At 40.3% G+C, this 21,352-nt stretch overlaps 2 protein-coding genes across 2 annotated transcripts in view; one reads left to right on the top strand and one right to left on the bottom strand.

Annotated features, from left to right (window-relative positions):
* Window positions 1–7,352, top strand: part of Slc9c2 (solute carrier family 9 member C2 (putative)) — an 88,773-nt gene extending 81,421 nt beyond the window's left edge. Inside the window, exons 25-28 of the mRNA XM_010635605.1 lie at window positions 668–853; window positions 2,732–2,813; window positions 4,577–4,629; window positions 6,859–7,352. Of these exons, the coding sequence (XP_010633907.1) occupies window positions 668–853; window positions 2,732–2,813; window positions 4,577–4,629; window positions 6,859–6,894 (357 nt within the window). The 3' untranslated portion in view covers window positions 6,895–7,352. The remainder of the gene's footprint in view (window positions 1–667; window positions 854–2,731; window positions 2,814–4,576; window positions 4,630–6,858) is intronic.
* Window positions 7,353–14,795: 7,443 nt separating this feature from the next.
* Prdx6 (peroxiredoxin 6) overlaps window positions 14,796–21,352 on the bottom strand; it is a 12,157-nt gene continuing 5,600 nt past the window's right edge. The window contains exons 3-5 of the mRNA XM_010635606.1: window positions 18,289–18,435; window positions 17,426–17,572; window positions 14,796–15,786 (exon numbers count right to left, since the gene is read on the bottom strand). Of these exons, the coding sequence (XP_010633908.1) occupies window positions 15,658–15,786; window positions 17,426–17,572; window positions 18,289–18,435 (423 nt within the window). The 3' untranslated portion in view covers window positions 14,796–15,657. The remainder of the gene's footprint in view (window positions 15,787–17,425; window positions 17,573–18,288; window positions 18,436–21,352) is intronic.

Genomic DNA, 21,352 nt, shown 5'->3' with positions numbered 1-21,352 from the left:
GCTAAGTGGATGCACACTGAGGCCATACTCTTAAGTGACATTAATAAGACGTGTGTAGATACCGAATAGTTTCTCTGGTGTGAAGAACTAAAAGTGGAAATAAGGATCAAAATTTATAATTGATCTTATGAAATAGGAAGAAAATGTCTAAAGGAGTAGGAGAAGTGGGAGGGGTAAGGGAAAGGAAAGGAGGGAAAAGAAAAATGTGAGAAACGGAAAAACATGGAAACAAAGTCTTTGTAAATACGGGAGGGTGGAGGGGGTGAAGGGAGGGCAGGGACAGGGGGAAAAATAAGAACCGAGATCCATCATGTAAAGGTACAAGATCCCAATGATGAATGAAACTGTACTGTATGCCTAAAAAGAACCCACAAACTTAACGGAAAAAGGCAAAATAACTCAGCAAGGCAGAGCTGATCACCCTGCTGCCCCTGGCGGGACAGTTTACAAATCAGTGCCTGGCAACCACATCCGTGTCATAAAACTGCTGAATTTGGAAATTTGTCAGAGGCCGTTCCAGCTTCTGAATAAATTATGTCTGTTGGAACCAGGGTCAGTGTGCCTTCTTGACACTCTCAAAGAATTGGGATGGATAACTCATTTGTTTCTCTTCTCTATACCGTCTTTCAGCTTGTATGATCTACAGAGAAACGTAATTTTGTTGTAGGACTTAGATTTTCAGAAGTGTGTGATGAGCAAACACGCCTATGTGGAGAATTTACTAATCTACAACGAGATGACGCTGAGACCCGAGACCATGAAGTTTGTTATTATTGTGTACGGCAACGTGATTAACAGCGCCACGGAGGAGCCGTACATTGCTCCTTGCATAATCCCTAAAACCTGTGAGCAGGTGAGAAGCATCATCTCTGCAGGGTCGTTTTCTTTTGCTTTGTCCCATAAATGACTTTAAAAGCCCAATAACAACAGCTAAGAGTGTGTTACAAAATAGCTCGTAGGGAGAATCTTGAATGTTCCTAGTATGAAGAAATAATCAATATTTGAGTGGATGGATATGCCGCTTACCTTAGGGTGGTCAGTCACACACTGTCATTCCTGTACTGAGAAGTCCCGTTGTACCTCACGGAAAGGTACAATTGTCACGTGTCTGTTAAAAATGAAAAGATATAGGGCCGGGGATTTAGCTCAGTGGTTCCGCCACCTGCCTCACAAGCGCAAGGTCCCGAGTTTGATCCCTGGTACAAAAATAAATAAATAAAAGATACATAAAATTATAAGGACCTTAAGAAAAAATAAGTCCAATAAATAAAACAAGAGCAAACAAAAAGAACTTCATTCAACCACCTCCAAAAAAAGTAACCTGAAAGACCTTGCAGTGTTTACCTGCCCTTAACAAACCAGAAACGTACCAGGGCTCTGTGGTGGTACAGGTGCCCCTCACAAGGGTGTGATGGTGAAGGCAGGGAATCTGTCTGCTCAGGGCTTGCCAAAGTGCTTGCCATGGCAGGAGGCTGAATCTTCGCAGAGAAAGGAGGGGAATGGTGCATTTTTTCAAAATCATTCCAAACAATGGTGCCGTGTGCTACTGTAGCTCTGGAAATTTCTGCAGTGGCTGATAAGCTTGTTGAGCAATGGCTGCATCACCTTTGGTCACGCTAAGGGCGACAGGTGCATCTTAAGAGTGGCATGCGCATCCCACACCTCTGCACTTAAAGGTGGAGGAAAAGGTATGCTCTTAGGGCAGTGATGGCAAACCTTGCAGAGCTTTCAGTGATACCGTCTGCTGCAGCATGTGTGCCATAGGTTCACCACCGCTGACCTAGGGCATAACGGGGTGTGGGGAAAGTAGAAGAAGCAAGGTCCCTAATGGGCCAAGCCACCTGCTTTGGGTCTGCCGAGCAATGTAAGGGTTAGAGTTAGGGGCCGGTGATGGCGAGGACCAAAAGGCTGTGAGAGAGTTGATGGCTTTTAGTAAGTTTCTTCTTGGGAGAGGCTGTTTTTTCCTGTTTGAACTGTGTAAATGAAACTCTGTGTCCTAGAAAAGTTGGTAAGTCATTTTTTTCCCCTTTCATAACATTCTTTCTTTGCACCTTTCAATAATTTAGAGGCTTTGAAACCATGGATGGGGATGAGGGCTGAGGGGACAAAAGGAGCAATACTCACCATCTAATTTGTTAGAGACCAAGATATCAGGGTCAGGTAAAGTTGGGATTAAATCTTGACCCGCGCTTACCCATTCTGACCTTCAGTTTTCTCCTTAAGAAGATGGGGATAATGGCAGAGGCCAGTTTAGTAGGTTAGTTATGAGGATTAAACGATATTCAGAAATAACAGCTGTAATTACTGCTTGCCCATTACTTGCATTCTGGGACCCAGACTTTGTGGCTTATGGAACAAAAGCTGTAAGAAAGGAAGACAATTCCTGCTATCCTGGGAGGACTGGGCCTTGAACTCTTGACCTTCGTGTAGGAATAAAAGTAACTCCTTGTTTTCTACGGATTCTTTTCTTTACAAGCTGGGAATTTCCAGCATAGTTCAAGTAAGGTGTAATAATTCAATTCTGTTGTCTATAAATACTCTAGGAAACACATAACTTGCTGGTCCAAGAAAAAGACAGGATTTAGGTTGGAGACCAAGTTCTAGGTTTTGGCTTCTTAATATTCTTTGGATCTGGACCTTGCACTTGCAAGTTCTTTGGAAAGAGTGGGAAACAGCCAGCTTAGGGATCAAATAGTGCTCCTTTTAACTAATTTTGGCCTTTTTCCTTTAGATTCAGGGAACTGCAGATGTAAGCAAGCTGCTGATAATTCAATCATCTGAGGCCAACACAGATGATCGCAACAATCCCTTAGGTAAGGGACAGCCTTTTAGTGGTAGGAAAGCGATTGAGAAGGGGCTTCAGTGCATGTAAAATTCGCTTAATTCTGACAAAGTGATTTGAGAGAGTACTGTGTGGGTTAGTCATTAGTCCCCTTCGTTGGGCCCAAACTGGTTGCCAGATTGCTTCTGAGAGGTCATCAGAGTCTTCCAGACACTCAAATTCACATGGCTTCTTCCCTTTTACGGCCCTCCTCCAAACCCTTTCCGGAGGAAAGCAGCTTCTATACTGGACTCTCTCCCTGCCCTGGAGACACACAGTGCTGTGGGGCCAGTGCAGGAATGGGGAGAAGACAGGCAATCCCACAGTGGGCCCAGGCATGGGGAACTGGTTTGCTTCCAGAAGGGAGTGTGGAGTCTGATCCGCCTTCATTGAGTATTCCAAACTAAGTCACAGCTGCCAGTCAAATGACTTGCTTTAGCTAACTGCAGCCCCTCATTGTTTAGTTAGCAGCCACGTTTGTGTGTTTTGGTGAGAAGCGTTTCATTCAGTGCTCAGTACCTGCCCTCTCCCAGCTACCTTAGCTTGAATAAACAGAACGGGCATTCATTTGTAATTCGAATCTGCATCATCTCAGTGTTTACAATTCACGAGACCTGGTAGTTTAGATATTATGCAATTCTCGATGAATTGTTAATTTGGGGGGAGGGTTTGCCAGATTTCTAATTACATATGTAAAAGTGAGATTTTGTTACAATTTTATATCTCACCATCTCAGTTAAATAACCCTTAAACGATGCAACTCCACCTGTGTGCTGCCCAACAAGGCTTCCGCTCTTGCGAAGAGGACAGACAGGCATGAAATAGTTTTGCTCTTTCCTTAGCAACAATTTGAACAGCAGGCACTCTTGGGGCTCACATCCACTCTCCTGGAGCCCTATGCGGCACCACAGCTTAGGGACGTCTCTCTGCTTTGGGTGCTGCCCAAGCTGGTATCACTGCAATGACCATTACCTCAGCCCACACAGTCTCTCAAGGTCCTGCCGAAGTACTGTTTCCAAACCGCTTTGGATTTCAGGGGTCTGTGGTAAGTCTGGAGGTCTAGGGCCTTGGGGCACTCTGGGGGCTACTGCATCGGAGGTTGGAAGCGTGTCCAGGAAGCAGGGTATAAGTCCCTACTGTTCTGGGCACTTGGACCTCTCCCTTTCAGGCCTTTGGAATTATTTTTAGACGGAGGGAAATACATCACTGTATTCCCCTGAGGTTTAGACGAAAGTCACAAATGGTAAACCCACAGACTGGACCGAGCCAGTAAAGGGGTTTGGCACCCACACATAGTCTCTTTAAAAGTGTTTAAGTTGGTTGCCATGTAGAAACAGATAGAAGTTTTGCATTTTAAAAATGCAGAGTTTGAAGTTTCCATGAGAATTGAGAAGTTCTGCCAACACTCAGTCCTCATTCCCGTATAAAACAAAAGTTAGCTGAGTGTAAGCTGGCTTCTCTAGAGGGGCAGGTGCTCTACTGGTTGCTGCAGTCCGCACTGCCCTCTCTCACCTTGACACAGCACACGTTTCAACGTATATTCCTTTTTTCATTTAATGTTGTCAGCTCTTGTATTGGGCTTTGAGGACCCTACTAGAAACCTCTAGAGGGAGAAAGCGCAGAACTCATTGGAAAAGAGGGAGGAAAGGGGAAACTTATAAAGCAAATTGTATTTCAAAATACCCTCCTGCTCCCTTTACCCTTAAATGCCTAATTTGGTTTTTGTGCTCAATGCATGTGTTTGATTTACCTCAGTAAACCCTGCGCGCACAGTCAAGAAAGAATATCAGTTGAAGAAAAAAGATAAGGTAACACACTGGAAAATTGGAATAGATTTTTCTTTTTTTGGTACTGGGGATTGAACTTGGGTCCTTGTGCTTACAAGGCAGGCCACCAAACCACTGAGCTAAATCCCCAGCCCTGGAACAGATTTTTCTTATTATGACTTTTAAACTAGAGAGCTTAAATAAATAGTGAAGTCAGGGAGTACAATGCAGGCGGTAGAAAAGACATGCCTCGCTGCAACTCATTATTTGGACAAACTGAGATAAAGCTCATCTGGATTATTTAGAAATTAAAACTACAGAATATTTTTGAAGTATATAATTTTGCCCCACCTAATCCCCCCTTCTCCCCCGTACCAGGGATTGAACTCAGGACCTTGCACTTGTGAGGCAGGTGCGGCGCCACTGAGCTAAATCCCCAGCCCAGTTTACCCTTTTTCATTCTCCCCCCTTGGTAGTTAGTTTACAAAGTAAGAATCTTTGGGATTAGGAATAAGGAGGGCTATGCAGCATGCGTGGATTTAGACATCAGTGAATGTCTATGCTTCTCCCTTTCGATGTGCGGGTGCCATGCTGCGGTTGTGTGAAAGCCACGCGCTGATCATGAGCATCTTCCTCAAGAGTCAGTTTTACTTGGAGATACTTTGACTGTTAGGTTATTTAAACATTTTATATTAAAGTAAACATTATGGCGTAGGGTGGCAAATTTGCATCAGTTATTAAGATAAAACAAGAGCCCTTTCTACAAATGAAGAGCCATAAAGATCTTTACCCAAACACAGCTATCACAGCTAACTTAGAGCGATTTGAGAAGTGTCGAGAGCCATATCTAGACCTGGGGCGAGAAAGGGCCTTACGCATTACGCACTGGTAGAGTAGAGGCAAGTGCGCTGGGGTGGTGGAGGTTGTCTATATTGCTCATGCCCCTAGGTATCTGTTTTGTCTCTGGACAGAGCTCACTTGAGCCTGTGTGTACTTCTGGGAGGAGTGGAGGAGCAGTACAGGGCCACAGAGTCCTGGGCCAATGCAGAAGTGGGTCATGTAGCAGTGATGGCGCCAAGGATGAGCTTCAGGGACTTTTGACACCCTCTCTCCCCCAATTTCTAACGAACAGTTACATGCCAAGATGATCCAAATAAACACTCCTATAAAAGAATGATTTTCTCCAAAAGTGCAGCTTTAAGACAGAAGTCCCTCAGTCTATCCGAGATAGCAAACCAGATAGCAACCCCAAGACTTTCTAAAAGAATTTTTAGTTTGCCATTGTCATTTATGGCCATCAAGGTAGTTTTCAGTGCTTTGCGAGGGGAAGGACAGTAGCACTAATCAAGATCATGGGCAATAGTTTCTTTTCTTTTTTTTTTTGGTACTAGGGATCGAACTCAGGTCCTTGCACTTGCAAAGCAGGCACCAGAACCTCTGAGCTAAATCCTAGGCCCGATAGTTTCTTTAAACAAAGCAACTTAGCCCCTTTTAGGTAGCTTTCCAATGGCCATCCTCTCTTTCCTCTTAAAGGGAACATATTTCCCCAGAAAGAAACCTAATTGAGAGTCAAATAACTGAGCTTCTCATTTTTCACTAACATTCCCAGGCTCTGTTGTTATCCTTATCATCATCATCATTATTATTTGCTGCACTGGGGATAAAATCCAGGGCCTCACTCATGCTAGGCAAGTGCTTTCACACTGAGTTACTTTCCAGTTCCAGAGGCTCCATTATTTAAAAAAAAAATCCTCTTTTGTCCAATTTACGAAAAAAAATGTAGTTACTTTGCAATCAGCCTCAAAGTTAACTGGAATTTAACTTTGATAGCATTTCTCTTTTACTTAAGCACCGCTTTGATAGACTAACTGAATTGATATACTATCTCTCTTTCTCTCTCTCTTTATTTATTTATTTTTTTGAGACAGGGTCTCACTATGTAGTTGAGACTGACCTGGAATTCACTATGTAGTCCAGGCTGGTCTCGAACTCACAGCGATCCTCCTGCCTCAGCCTCCTGAGTGCTGGGATTACAGGCGTGCACCATCACGCCCGGCTGATACAATATCTCTTTACATTATTATAGAGATACACATGTAATTTATTATAATGTATCACTTCAAGCCTTTAATATATAAGACCTCTTAAGGGGGAGTGTCTCAGATTATAAAATAGAACTGCTCAGTATATTTTCTGGTTCTTTTTAATAGGTAAAAAGCTTTTCCTAAAATGCTCACATTCTAACACTGTTCTTTTGACCTTCTTTTATAGCACAAAACTGGACGTCATTTCAGAAAACCACGTTAATGATACAAATACGATGTGTGGGTCAGGTTAAAGACTAAGCTAACGTCCTGGCGTGAATGCTGAGGGATTACCTGGCGAGGAGTTTATTATTGAAATAGTTTACTGCTGCATTTATTTTATAAGCAATTGATGGACTGGTGTAAAAACTCTGATTTTAAATATGTGCAGTATAGTTGAGATGTTCAAAAATTTCAGGATAAGATGCTCTAAAAGTTCTAGGCTACCAGATGAAAACCTGCCTTTACCCAAGAGCCAGTTATAATAAGTTACATTGTTAATGTACTACTGTAGCAGAAGATCTGTCATTTTTGTGAAGTTGCTATACTTAGTGCCGCCCTGATAATTTCCAGAGTACAGTTATTCTTCCCTCCAAAGTTCAGTAAACGTTGAAAAGTGTAACTATGTTCTACAATCTTGGCTACTAAAAGCAAAGTTTGGGAGGAATGAACATTCTCGGTTTGCACAGTATTATTTAATGTCGCTTTCCAATTTATTTTTAAAAGCAAAATAAAATTGAATGTTATGGTTGATATTAATTTTTAGAGTATATTATTCATTTTTAATCCCCACAAGACCTTGAAAACATACATGATACTTTAGAGAAAATCACAATAGTGGGTAAAAATAGAAGGAGATACAAGAGGAACAATCAAGCTCTCAAAGCATTTAGAAACCTTCTCCGTCATGCAAATGAATGGAAACTAAACAATGGGTTACAGAAGAAATCAAGGAAGAAATAAGACATTTTCTAGAACTAAATGATAATGCCAGTACAATATGCAAGAATATATGGACACAGTGAAAGCAGTTCTAAGAGGAAAGTTTATAGCTGTGAACGCACACATAGAAAAAACAGAGTGAGCTCAAATAAAAAAATCTAACAATGCACCTCAAGGTTCTAGAAAAATAAGAACAGTCCAGACCCAAAGCAAGTACAAGGAAGGAAATTATAAAGATCAGGGCAGAAATCAATAAAATTGAGACCAACAAAACAAAATAAAACAACCCAAAGAATTAATGAATCTAACAGTTGGTTCTTCAAAAGAATAAACAATATAGACAAATGCTTAGCCGATCTAATCCCCACCCATAAAAAGGAGAGACAAAAACCCCCAAATCATTGTAATTAGAAATGAAAAAGGTGAGTGGGGGATTTGGCTCAGTGGTGCTGCCAGCAAGGTCCCAAGTTCAATCCCCAGTACCGGGGGCGAAAAATGTGAAGTCACAATGGATACTGAGGAAATGAAAAACATTATTAACAACTGCTTTGTAATACTTTATGCCAATACATTGGAGAATTTGGAAGAAATGGATCCTAGATACATATGAATTACCAATAAATTACCAAGAATGAATGAAGAAGTTTTAAAAAACCTGAATGGGGCCAGGGATGTAGCTCAGCAGCACAGCGCCTGCCTGGCAAGTGCGAGGCCCTGGGTGCGATTGAAATTAGAGTGGTAATAAATAACCTACCAACTAAAAAAGCCCTGGTTCAGATGGGTTCACTGCTGAATTCTACAAAAACTTGAGGGAAGTTCTAACACTAATACTTCTCAGACTTTTTAATGAAATCAAAAGGGAATGAGTACTCCCAAAGTCATTCCTGGAAGCTACCATTACCCTGATTCCAAAACAAAGTGTCCAACCAAAAAAGAGAACTACAGATCAGTCTCTTTACTGAATAAGATGCAAAAATTCTCACCATGATACTGACAAACAGAATGTAATGAATCATTAAAAAGATCACACATGATGATCAAGCAGGCTTCATCCAGGGATACAAAAAAAAGTTCAACATATACAAATCAAAACATGTAATATATCACATAAATAGAAGCAAGGATGAAAATCACATGATCATCTCAACAGATGCAGAAAAGGCCCTTGACAAAATCCAACATTATTTTATGACAAAAACACTGAAGAAAATAGGTATAGAAGGGCTTTATTTCAATCTAATAAAAACCATTACTACCAACATCACATTAAATGAGGAAAAAACTGCATGCTTTGCCTCTACAATCAGTAATAAGACAAAGATATCCTCTATCATCACTCCTGTTCAACAAAGTAAGAGCAATTAGGCAAGAAAAAGAAATAAAAGGAATATGTATAGGAAAGGAAGAAGTCAATTATCATTATTTGCAGGTGACATGATCGTCTACATAAAAAGTCCCCCCAAATCCACCAGAGACCCTTAGGATTAATGATCAAATTCAGTAATGTAGGAGGATAAAAAATCAACATACAGAAATCAAGTGTTCCTATACACTAACAAAATGAACCCACTGAGAAAGAAATTAGGGGGAAAATACCATTCACAATAGCACCAAGAAAAATTAAATACTTAGGGAATTAATTTAACTTAAGAAAGAGAAAACCTCTATAATGAAAACCATGGTGCTCTGAAATAGGAAATTGAAGAAAATATTAAAAAATGGAGCAATATTCCCTGTTCCTGGATAGGCAGAACCAATATAGTTGAAATGGCCATACTGTATTTCCAAAATTGATATACAGATATAATGCAATACCAATCAAAATTCCAACAGTGTTCTTTACAGAACTGGAGAAAGCAATCTTAAAATTCACATGGAACCAGCACAACAAAAGCAATCCTGAGTAAAAAGAGCAAAACAGGAGGTACAAACAAGCCTGGACTTGAAGTCATATTGCAAAGCTACTGTAATAAAAACAGCACGGTGTAGCCAAAGACTTCATGAACAAAACCCAGACTACACAGGGAATACTACAAAGAATCAACAACTAGAACCTGACCTTACTAAAAAGCTCTTACACAGCAAGAGAAACCACCAATAGAGTGAAGAGACAACCCACAGAGTGGGAAAAAAATTTTATTTTTTTACCAACTATTCATCAGATAAAGGACTATTATGTAGAATATATAAAGAACTAAAAAAAAATCATTTCCACCAAATTTAAAGATCCAATCAAAAAATGGGTATCTGAAATGAAAAGACGCTTCTCAGATGAAGAATTAGAAACAGTAAATAAATATATGAAAAAATGGTCAACATCACTCGTCCTTCATGAAATGCAAATTAAAGCAATGCTGAGATTCCATCTCACTCCAGAAAGAATGACTACTACCAAGAAATCAAGCAATAACAAATGCTGGTGGGGCTGTGGGGAAAAAAGAACCCTTCTCCACTGCTGATGGGAGTGTAGACTGGTGCAACCACTGTGGAAATCAGTGTGGCGATTTCTCAAAAAATAAAACTGGAGGTTCCATAACCCAGCTATACATCTTCTGGGTATCTTCCCGAAATAATTAAAAGCATCATACCACAGCAATATATTCACAAACGTATTTATAGCAGCACAGTTTTTAACAGCCAAGTCTTGGAAACAACCCAAATCACCATCAAATGATGAATGCAGATTTTTTTTATGCACTGCAGTACTACTCTGCCATAAAGAAGGATGGGCTTGAGACATTTACGACCTTAAGATCATACTTCTAAGTGAAATAAATTGGACACACATGCTAAAATACTGTATTATTTCTCTGGGTGAGAAACCAAAAGTGGAAATAAGGACTGAAATATATAATGGATGTTGAGAAATGGGAACAAAGTATTCAAATAGAAAGGGAACAAGGGAGGAAGGAAGGAAAAAGGAAGGAAGGGACAAGAAGTGAAAATGGAAAAAATGGAAACAGCTTTTTCACATAGGTAGGGGAAGGGGTTTGAGGGGGCAATGGGATAAAATAAAATAAATTTATAAACAAACCAGCATGTTACTGGCACAAAAACAGATACGAGGATCACTGGAACAGAATAGACGATGAAGAAACAACTCCAAGTACATTCAACTGTTTGATTTTTAACAGAGGGGCCAAAAACACAGTAGGGGAAGATAAAGCCGCTTTAATACATGGTGTTGGAAAAAAATGGCTATCCATATGCAGAAGATGGAATCTAGATCCATATCTTTCATTATGTATGAAACTAAAACCAAAATGGATCAAAAAATTAAATTTTAAACCAGAAACAAACTGCTGGAAGACAAGATAGGTAAAACTCTTGAAGCCATAAACATAACAGAACCCCAATTGCCCAGGAAATAGTTCTGAGAATCAACAAATAGGATCATACCAAAAGCTTTTGCACAGCAGAAGAAATGACCAACAAAATGAAATGATAACCTACAGAACGGGAAAATTTTTTTTTCCAGATATTCCTCAGACAGAGGACTCATATCAAGAATATATAGAGAACTCAAATTAGACCCCCCAAATAAAAGAGCCAATAAAAAATGGTTAAGCAAAATAAGTAGACACTTCACAAAAGTACAGATGGCCAGTAACTACATGAAGAAACACTCAACATCGCTGGACATTAGAGAAACACTGAGATTCCACCTTACCCCAGAAAGAATGGCCATCATAAAGAAATCAAGTAATAACTAATTCGGGCGAGGTGCAAGGGAGAAAGGAACCCTTCTACATTGTTGGTGGGAATGTAAATTAGTAAAATCACATGGAACTCAGTAGAGAGATTCCTCAAAAAACTAAAACTAGAAATTCTGTTTGACCCAGCTATTCCCCCCTCTAGGTTTCTTCCTGAAAGAGTTAATGACATCATATTACAGAGACACATGCATACTCATGTTTATAGCAGCGCACTTCAAAATAACTAATTCTTGAAAGCAGCCATTTGCAGATGAATGGATAATATAAACGTGGCATTTACACACCATGGAGAACTATTCTGCCATAAATAAAGATAAACTTGCATCATTTGTAGGAAAATAGTCAGTGGGGTCCCTTCCTGACCCAATAGGAAAATCCTCATAAGGAGAAACTCCCTCCCCTGCTCCTTGAGACCATAATGTTACGTGAAATTGATCAGCTACACAAGCTTAACTATCACATGGTCTCTGATATGAGAAACCCAGAGCAAAAATAAAGAGCAAAATAAAAGACAGATAATAGGAAGAAGGGAAATAGATTTTTCTCTAGGGGAAGGGCATCAAGAGACGGAAGGAGGGGTGAGGAGGGACGGGATAAGGGTTGAATAAAAAGAATTGGGATGTGTTATGTGTGCGTACCAACTCCACACAAGGAATGTGAACATACTGAAAACATGTACACAAGGATTGGGGGACAATGGCTGGGTTGAGGAGGGAGGGAAGGAAGAGAGGATGAAAAGGGATTAAGATGTGTTATGAACATGCACCGAGTTCTCACAAGGAATGTAAAAATGTACTGCAAATGGGCACTAATAAACTAAGAAAAAACAACCCTTCTCTGGGCAGTGTCTTTAAGCAGTTTTCAGTGTTTGTGGGTCAGGAAATACCTCATGTGGCGTATATTAGTTACATGCTGTAATAAGCCATGTAGAAATAGCCAGACAGTACTCATATGCTTGGGACAGCATTATAGGGTGGGCTCCTTCCAGCCTCCTCCTCCATCCTTGGACTTTTGTCCCCATAGCAAGCACTCTGTTGGCTTTTCAGGAGCAGGGGAGGGAGTTTCTCCTTATGAGGATTTTCCTATTGGGTCAGGAAGGGACCCCACTGACTAGGCCAGGAAATGTCACAACGGTCCTAAGACTCATCTTGAAAAGAACTGGCATCTTACCTTGCTACCGTTAGAACAATCTGGGTGTTCTTCACCAGGCCTGAGAGGGGTGTGGACATTGGTGAGCAACTTGTGTTCACTGACTGACTCAGTATCAGTCCCCTGGGTAGTTAAAGATGGACTTAGTGCTACTTGTGCTACCCAACTCTGGGGATGTGCCCCTGGGTTTTTGGATTTTAACAAGCTCCTTGGGCGAATCAGTGCATACAGAAGCTTGAGGTCTACAAGTGTAGATGTATAGATGCAGTGGAACTATAATACTTCATTATATGTATGTCAATTAGTATGTGTTGGGCTGCAAGTACCAGAAAACCCAACTCCAAAAGGCTTAAGCACTAAGGAAGTTTATTATGAGGTAGAACAGGTTTGCCGTTGATGAACTCAGTGAAAAGGACAAAAACCAGATTTTTTTCTTTCTACTCTACCATTTATCTTCTCAACTTCATTCTGGGAGTGGTTCCCCTATGCCAAGACTGTTAAGATTGCCACTAAGAGCAATTAGCACTTCGTTTCCTTGTTGAATCCCAGGAGGGGACAAAAACAAAAGGCAAAGCTTTAAATTACTCCTCAGAAAAAGAATTCTTCTAGATAACTCCAGTAATCTTTTATTTGTCTCATGGGCACGAAGTAAATCACATGCTTATTTGCGAACCAGTCAGTGACAAGAGGGTGGCAGCCACCTTTTAATCAGGTAATACACTTTTCAATACAGAACCAAAGTTGGATTCCCTCTATTTGCATGGCTTCAAAGAGGAGGGCCAATGGACACTGAAGTAAATACAAATCACTGCCATTGCACCGCATCTGGGAATCGGCATTGTGACTTGGGCCTTTAGCCAAGGCCATTCTTGCTCTTATCCACTTGCTGAACTTTTCTCTGAACATCTCTAGCCTTGGCATGGAGGTTGGAGGCAAGATCACAATTTTAACCAGACTTGAAGCCTCAAGTTACTTTGTGTATCTTTAAAGACTGTTTTAGACAAGGCATTTTCTTATTCTTGAGAAGTCATGTGAAATGCCCCTCAAATTCCTTGCTTCCCCTTACAGCCATGATGGTTATATGTTAATCACAATGAGTAAATCACTGGATGCACAGTCACACTCATTTTATGAAAAGTGAGGGCAACAGTTCTCAAAGGAACTTCTTCTGCCCAACCATGTATTTAAGAATGTATTTAGGATCACATCTACCTTGAAAATAAATTCATTATGGAATTCATTATGGGGCAAAGTTTACAATGTTCGGGAAAAAGTTGATGAATCTGATTTTCAATTTGCTAATTTAATGGGAATGTTCCATCTGTGAATACGTGTAAGTCTCAGCTTTAAGTAACACTGGAGACTGAAGCTTTGAATGATTGACAAAAATTGAAGTTAAACTCTTCACAAGACAAAAACTAGAGGACAAATGCCAAAGGGAAGGGAGTTAGGAACCTAACTGCTAGGGAAACGACAGGAGACAGAGTGAGGGAATGGTCAGAAGATGCATGGGGACAGACAACAGTTCTTGAGAAGCAAAACATATTGAGCTGGGAAATAGTGATAGCGGGTGGCTATCAATCTTTCAGACCAGTACTCCCCAGAATACTATGTAACATGGGATGTTCACCCTCCTTTTCAATCTTCTGAGCGTCACCAAATTTTACATGTACAGAAATCAAGGAAACTAAAGGCTTAATGAGTTGTTATGCACATAAAGTTCATGTTTTACTTTATTGTATTCACTAAAAATATGGTCCTCTCTACAAGCCAGGGAGCAGGCCCTCCCCAGACAAGGGATCTACCATTAGTTTGGACTTCTCAGCCTGTGGAACTAACTAATAAATGTTTATTGTTTAAGCCACTTGGTCCATGGTTCTTTGTTGTACGCGACTACAGACTGAGACTCATGAGTGGGAGACCTCTTTGTGAAGCCAAAACTTATTAACAAAGTATAATAAAAGTCGAGAGACTGAGTTCAGAACAGCGAGAAGTACAGATATATCCTTATCCTCAAAGCTTGTATCTTTAAGTCCAGCTACCTCATTAAGGCATTAGGTTTGTGATTTTCAAACCAGAAATCAGTCGTGGGATTCTACGAGCCAAGCAAATAACATGAAGGAACAAAGTGAGAAGTGGGCCAAGATATGTGTAGAAATCATTGTGTTCTTTAGCTTCTCCTCCATTTTATTATATGACATCTTATATATCTGTCTTTGGAGAAATTGCTCATGCAGTCCTAGTAAGAAGGAAGCCACTGCCCTTCAGAGCATGAGTTTAAATTAGTATTTTATAATGTGACAAGAGAGTTCTCTGATTCAGTTTCAACAAAGGATTTTATTTACTGATTCCCAAAAGCAAAATCCAGAAAATCGCAACCCACTGCAAGAATAGTTCTAGAACATTCTCGGTCCTCTTTTCATGGGGTGTGCCCTCCCATGCCCTTATCTTCACAGAGCAGCCTGACACATGGCAATACTTGGTGGAAGGCACATGGTACCTATCCTCACGCCTTCAGGTGCATCTCCCTGGCAGGAAAGGAAGTCTTTTCTGCAGCCTTCGCCCTTTCACAGAAATTTATCACAAAATTTTTGTATAGCAAAATATAAGCCCCCCCAACTTTAGTTATCTACTACAAAGATATAGAATTGAAAAGTTCTCTTCTCCAGCTTTCATCAAAAGACTGAATGTTAAAGAATATCTGAATTACTCTGAGCTCCTGGGCTGCATACTTAGGTATTTACAGAGGAAGGTGAATTTCAAGTTCTGTTGCTCTCCAAAATAGGAACTGAAGAGAAGATGTGAGTAAGACAGCTACAAAAATCGAGTCATTCCATGCTGGAGCAAGGCAAGCTTCCTCAACCATCAATAAATACTATTTTGTTCATCATAAACCCTGCAGAGATCCAACAAAATTTGAGTTTCAAATACAGAATAAATTTAAAAGAGAGCTAGCCAGCAGCAGCGTGATGAGATGAATGAACAGGACAGTGCTGGTGAAGGCACAGAGTAAAGAATCCCAAGAAAATTTTAGTGCCACTTCCATTTAATAAGCCAGTAGTATAGTAACCTAAAGACCTTGGCTGTTTTCACACCAGGATGTTCTTACTGAACTGCTGCGGGAAAACATGATTGGCAGCTGGCATCCTTGGGCTCACTATGCTGAGCGAGTCTCAGATCTAAGGCTGGGGAGTGTAGCGGAGGTATTTCTTGCCAGATGGGAGTTCTTTGGTGAAGACTCCTTTAGGGAAAAGTTTTTTGGCTTCCTCTTCAGGGATGGTTGGAAGGACCATCACACTATCTCCATCCTATTGAAAGACAATGAAAACTGAAATTCAATCTTACAGTCATGCTAAAAGGTATTCCAAGAATTAACTTTGGAATAGTACAGGTGCTAATGAGAATAATTAAGTATATTTCTATTCTCTTGCCACTGAGGAATTTTGTTTTCACTTTTCACAAGTCCATCTTTGACAATCTGAGGACAGTAATTCCCCACCTCAACGAGAGAGAGTCCTGTTTTAAAACCAGCAGTGGCTTGGTACCACACTTCAAAGTTAATCTGAAGTCTGACCATGGACTATAGGCTCTGCGGACTGAATCTGGCTTCCTCTCATCTCTAGTTCTTCAACTCACCTCCTCCAGGTACACCGGCTTCCTTCTAGTCCTCACTGCAGGTGAAGCTTCTGCTTCTGGTGCTCATCCCTCACTACTGTGCATGGCTTGGTTACACACTTCCTGTCCTTTCCAAAGGTCCCCTCCCAAAGGCATTCCTTGAAAGTCAAATATAAAACCAATACTCCCATCCAACGTGACTATATTCTGCAGCACCTTCGTCACTGTTCAGTAGCCTACAGACTTGTATATTGTTTTTGTTTACCCACTGGAATGTAAGTACGAGGGCAAGAACTTCTTACTGTTCACCACTAGCTCCCCAGGGTGCACTGCTTGGGCTCAGGAAGTTCGTGTTCCTTTAACGGATACAGAATTTAAATGATCTGCCTGTCAGAAAAACCAACCAAACAACCTACGACTCCTGGTATTCAGTTAAAAATAAGTGTATTTTAAAGAATGTAGCAACATTGGGATATTCTTTGGGATATTGTCTTATGTTCCACACATTTAAAAAGATTTTAAGAGATTGTAAGTTAATGAATGAATTTTAGAGACTTTTACATGTTTAAAAGAATGAAGCTTAAGCGAAATATAATGCTTCATAATATTAACACACCAATAATTTTATATCCATGACTTAACAAAAATAGGCAATCACGGTTTTGCTATAAATATTTTCCCATCAGGTAATGGTTTGTTTCCCATCAGGTAATGGGATATAGCTCAGTGGCCCTGTAAGCATCAGGTTCTGAAGTTCAATTCCTGGTGCCAGAAAAAAAAAAGTGTTTAAAAAACACTTTTAGGACCGGGGATTTAGCTCAGTGGTTCTGCTGCCTGCCTCAAAAGTGCAAGGACTAGAGTTCAACCCCCAATACCCCCCAAAAAAATCTTTTATAGGTTGAGTATCCCTTAATTTGAAATGCTTAGGAACAGAAATATTTCAGATTCTGGAATACCTGTATAGACTTCACTAATTTAGTTTCCCCGCTCCCAAATGTGATTCTGAAATGCCATGATACCCTCAAGAATTTCAAGACTTCAGAGCATTTTGGACTTTAGGATTAGGAATGTTCAACTTACACGGGGTAAAAATAATCATTCTGACCAATTTGTCAAAATTCTCTACAGGTCAGGAAGCAGCACGGAGAAGCTGTGTTTTATAAGTTGTGAAAGACCTCTTAGCAAATCTTAAACTTAGCTGCGAGGAAAAATCCTCCCTACTTGGCTGCCACAAACTTAGTTCCAGGTAACACTGACCCTGGAGGTAACCACTTATACACTGGTACTTTAGGCCTGCCAGGCAGGTTGAGTACCTGTCCTTTTAATCCTTACCTTCCAATCAACAGGGGTGGCAACCCTCTTTTCCGCTGTCAGCTGGAGAGAGATAACTACTCTGAGAATCTCATCAAAGTTTCTGCCAGTGGTAGCTGGATAGAGGATGGACAGTTTCAGTTTCTTGTCAGGACCAAACACAAATACCTGTGAGCACATCAAGAGGCATAATTACAAGAGTTCCTTCCAGGGCTTTTGAAATTACAACTACTCAGAAAATACCACAGTCATTAAAAACATGCAAAGCTATAAAAATAAAAGCAGGAACAAATCACACATAAAGGTATAATTTTCTTCCTCATTACTTCAATACTTAGAAGGAAATTTTCATACTTGGCCCTGGCTGTCTCAGTAAGGAAAATGGATATGCAAATTTAACCTGGGAAAGACACCACAAAGGTACAGTACTATTTCAAATAGGGGTGGTTCTCATAAAAATAACAGTAATTGGAGTTGATGCTGGGCCTCAATGAACTATATTCATGCAGATGAGGGAGTGAGTTTTTTTTTTTACTGGGTAGAGGACAGAACAAATAAGAATGAGAAAAACAGTTGACCGATGAAGGATATGGCGCACCACTTTAAAGACAGATTTCTCAGGAGAGCTACAGAAAAGGTTTATTAATTCTACATCGCATCTTAGGACAAGTGACTTATTATTCTGCAGGTTTCTGAGAGCAGTGAATTAACTAGTTTGAAAATTTAGCCGAATATTTCTGCCACTTTGCATCAGCATTACTGATAACAATAATGTCATCAGTACAGTTATTCAGTAATGTTCCTTGATTTCCTCTAGTCAGGTCAAGTAATTACATAACACTTGATCAGCCCTGCTCACTGCAAAGTGGACTGCTAGGACTCACCACACGAGCTGTCACAGGCATGCCCTTTTCATCCTTCTCTGCTGGGTCCAGCATGCCCAAGAGGATGGCAAGGTCCCGATTCTTATCATCAATGATGGGAAAAGGTAACTTTTCTGTGGGTTCATTACCATTGTAAGCATTGATATCCTGAAAGGCCGGAAAATGGAGAAAGAATTATAAACCTGACGTGTTCTCTGAATTTCATCAGTCAATAGGCATCACCTTGCAAGACAGGGAAGAAAATTATAATCATAGTAATTTCTCTGAGCTATTTTCATAAAAAAATGAAGTCGGGTACGGTGGTACATGCCTGTAATCCCAGTACTTGGGAGGCTGAGGCAGGGGAATTCCCATGAGTTCAAGGCCAGCTTGGGCTACACAGAGGGTTCAATACCAGCCTGAAGTACATAGTGAGATGGTGTCTTAAAAATCAAACAATAAACAAACAAACAAAGAAGAAGGAACAATTCTCTCAATTATTTAATGGCAAGAAAAACAGAATTCAGTATTCACAGACCAAAAACCCTTTCACATCCAATTTTCTTAAATTCAACATGCATTTACTGCTTTGAGAAAGCATCAGTAAACTCTTTAAAAGTGACTAATACAGATTATGACTCCAATACAAGGTAAGTCTGGATACTCAAATTCTATTAAAAACATCAGAAACAATGGGTTTATTAGGTTTAGACCTCTAGAAATAATGCCATAGGTAAAGAAAATTCTGTGGATTTGGGCCTTGCCTCAACAAGACTTTGATTTAGAGCCTAGGTCAGAAGACAGACACTGAGAAATGAGGGGGGTTTGTGTTATGGGGGAGGTCTCAAAACCTAAAGGAAATACAAGAATGGAGAGGTGAATGTATATGTTCAGGACAAGTAAAAGTAAATGGGTGAAAAGAATTTCAACTCTAAACTAAAAAAATATGATGTCTTTTCCTTCTCCCCTAATAAAACTTTTATTCATTCATTTATCGCAACTTTTTTTTTAAACCTAGAGGGGTTTTTTTGGGAAAAAAAAAATCTAGTTTCATTATTTGATCAAGCATTGACATCATTCTTATGGAAGGGATTCTGTGGAGAACAACATTAATGAAACATGTAGGCAAGATAGTCCATAAACTACTATATAGGAGAGAGGAACTTCGGGCAGTAGTCAGAAAGTAATGAGAAAAGGATTTAAAACTGGATTTCAGAAAAGGTTTATTTTTCATGTAGAACAGTAAAAGTAAAAGAAGGGATTAATGGTGTATTAGACACAAACCTTCTTGCACTTCTCAACAGAGATAAAAAGTGACATTAACAAACTTGAAGTTTCCTACATAATTAGAGGTTAAGGCCAAGTCACAAAGATACACATGGGGAGTAGGTTTTCCAAACATAAGCCTGGATATACTTTGCAGAATCAAGAAGTTTGTGGATGAATTAGACGTGGTATGAAAGAAAAAAGGAATTAAGAATGGCTTCCGAGTCGGGTGTGGTAGCACATGCCTGTAATCCTAGCATTTGGGAGGCTGAGGCGGGAGGATCACTGTGAGTTCAAGACCAGCCTGGGCTACATAGTGAGTTCCAGGGCAGTCTCAACTACATAGTGAGACCCTGTCTCAAAAAAAACAAAAAACAAAAAACAAACAAACAAAAAACAAAAAAAGAATGGCTTCATCCTGAGCACCTATAAAAAATGTAGTTATCATTAGCTAAGATGAGCAAGAAGCTGGGAGAGAGAGTAGGGCCAAAATTTAGGTAAACTATATTTGAGAAGATTGGATATCCCAGAGCAGATCCTTCATAAGCGGTAGTTTTACCAACCTGGAGGCCAGTATCTGGCCCAAAGATGGAAATCTCAGCATAGAGATGTTACTCAAAGATACGAGGGAATGAACTTAGCAAGAACAGAGATGGAATAGTGGTCCAAAAGCTAGTTCAAGGCAATTTCAGCATAAATTAGGAGTTGAGAGATGACGATCAAAAACAAGGTTAAGCGTGAGCATCAATGAGGCATCCAGGAAGCCAGCAGTAGAACTTATTTCAGGACACAGAGCGATCAGCTGGGCTGAACACTGAGGTAGGTCAAGAAAGATGGTGGTTGAGAACTGATCACTAAGGTTACTATGAAGTCCAGGCCAGATTTTCAAGTAACTAGTTAACTGTGAATCTGAGGTTTCCTTGTACTTTTATCTAAGAAAACAATAACATGTCTTTCCTTGAGTTCTGTAATTTTTATATACCTCAGGCTCAAAGCCCATACCAATCAATACTTCTGATGACACAGAGGAAAAAAAAAGCAAACACATGACTTATGTGACCTCTGGTCACCAAGAAGTGGCTGGGATTTTCTCCCCAACAACCAGTCATTTCTTCACTGGACACCTGCTGGGTGCCCTCTTAGCTCAGTTTGGGCCTCTATAGCTGGATATAGTGTCAGATACCACAGCTCGAGTCCCGCAAGATTGTCTCCACACTTCCAATGCCAACTGCAAGCTCTAGGTTGCTCTACTTGTGCTTCTGATTGATGGGCTATAAACTGGAGTTCCATGACCTGCTCCTTGGTGTGGCTTATTTACCAGAGTCGCCCACAGAACTCAAGGAAAGATGTTTATAAAGTCATAGATGAAAAGACGCATAGGGTGAGACTTGGAACTTCCGTCTCTCGCCTGGCATACCACCCTCCAGCAATGTCCACGTGTTAAATTACCCAGAAGCTCCTGGAATCCATTGCTTTTGGGTTCTCATGCAAGCTTTGGTGATCAGCTGAACCTTAAGCCCTTCTTTCCTCCCCAGAGACTAGGGAGTGGGTGGAAGAGTCCCAACCCTTTAATCTTGCCTTGTTCCTTCAAAGATCAGCCTGGGCTGTGAGGTTACCCAAGGCATGGCATGCCAGCTGTCAGTCAACTAATTGGCATACAAAAAGAAAAAATAAAGTTTTTGTAAATAGGGAAGGGAGGAGGGGATGAAGGGAGGGCAGGGGTATGGGGAAAAAATGAGAACCAAGACCTGTTATGTAAAGATACAAGATCCCAATGATGAATGTAACTGTACTGTATACCTAAAATGTACCAATAAAC

This window comes from Fukomys damarensis, unplaced genomic scaffold, assembly GCF_012274545.1.
Source record: "Fukomys damarensis isolate Sample0158 unplaced genomic scaffold, DMR_v1.0_HiC HiC_scaffold_11, whole genome shotgun sequence".
NCBI lineage: Eukaryota > Metazoa > Chordata > Mammalia > Rodentia > Bathyergidae > Fukomys > Fukomys damarensis.
The sequence above is the reverse complement of the archived record's forward strand: the minus strand, read 5'-3'. Positions and strand labels throughout refer to the sequence as shown.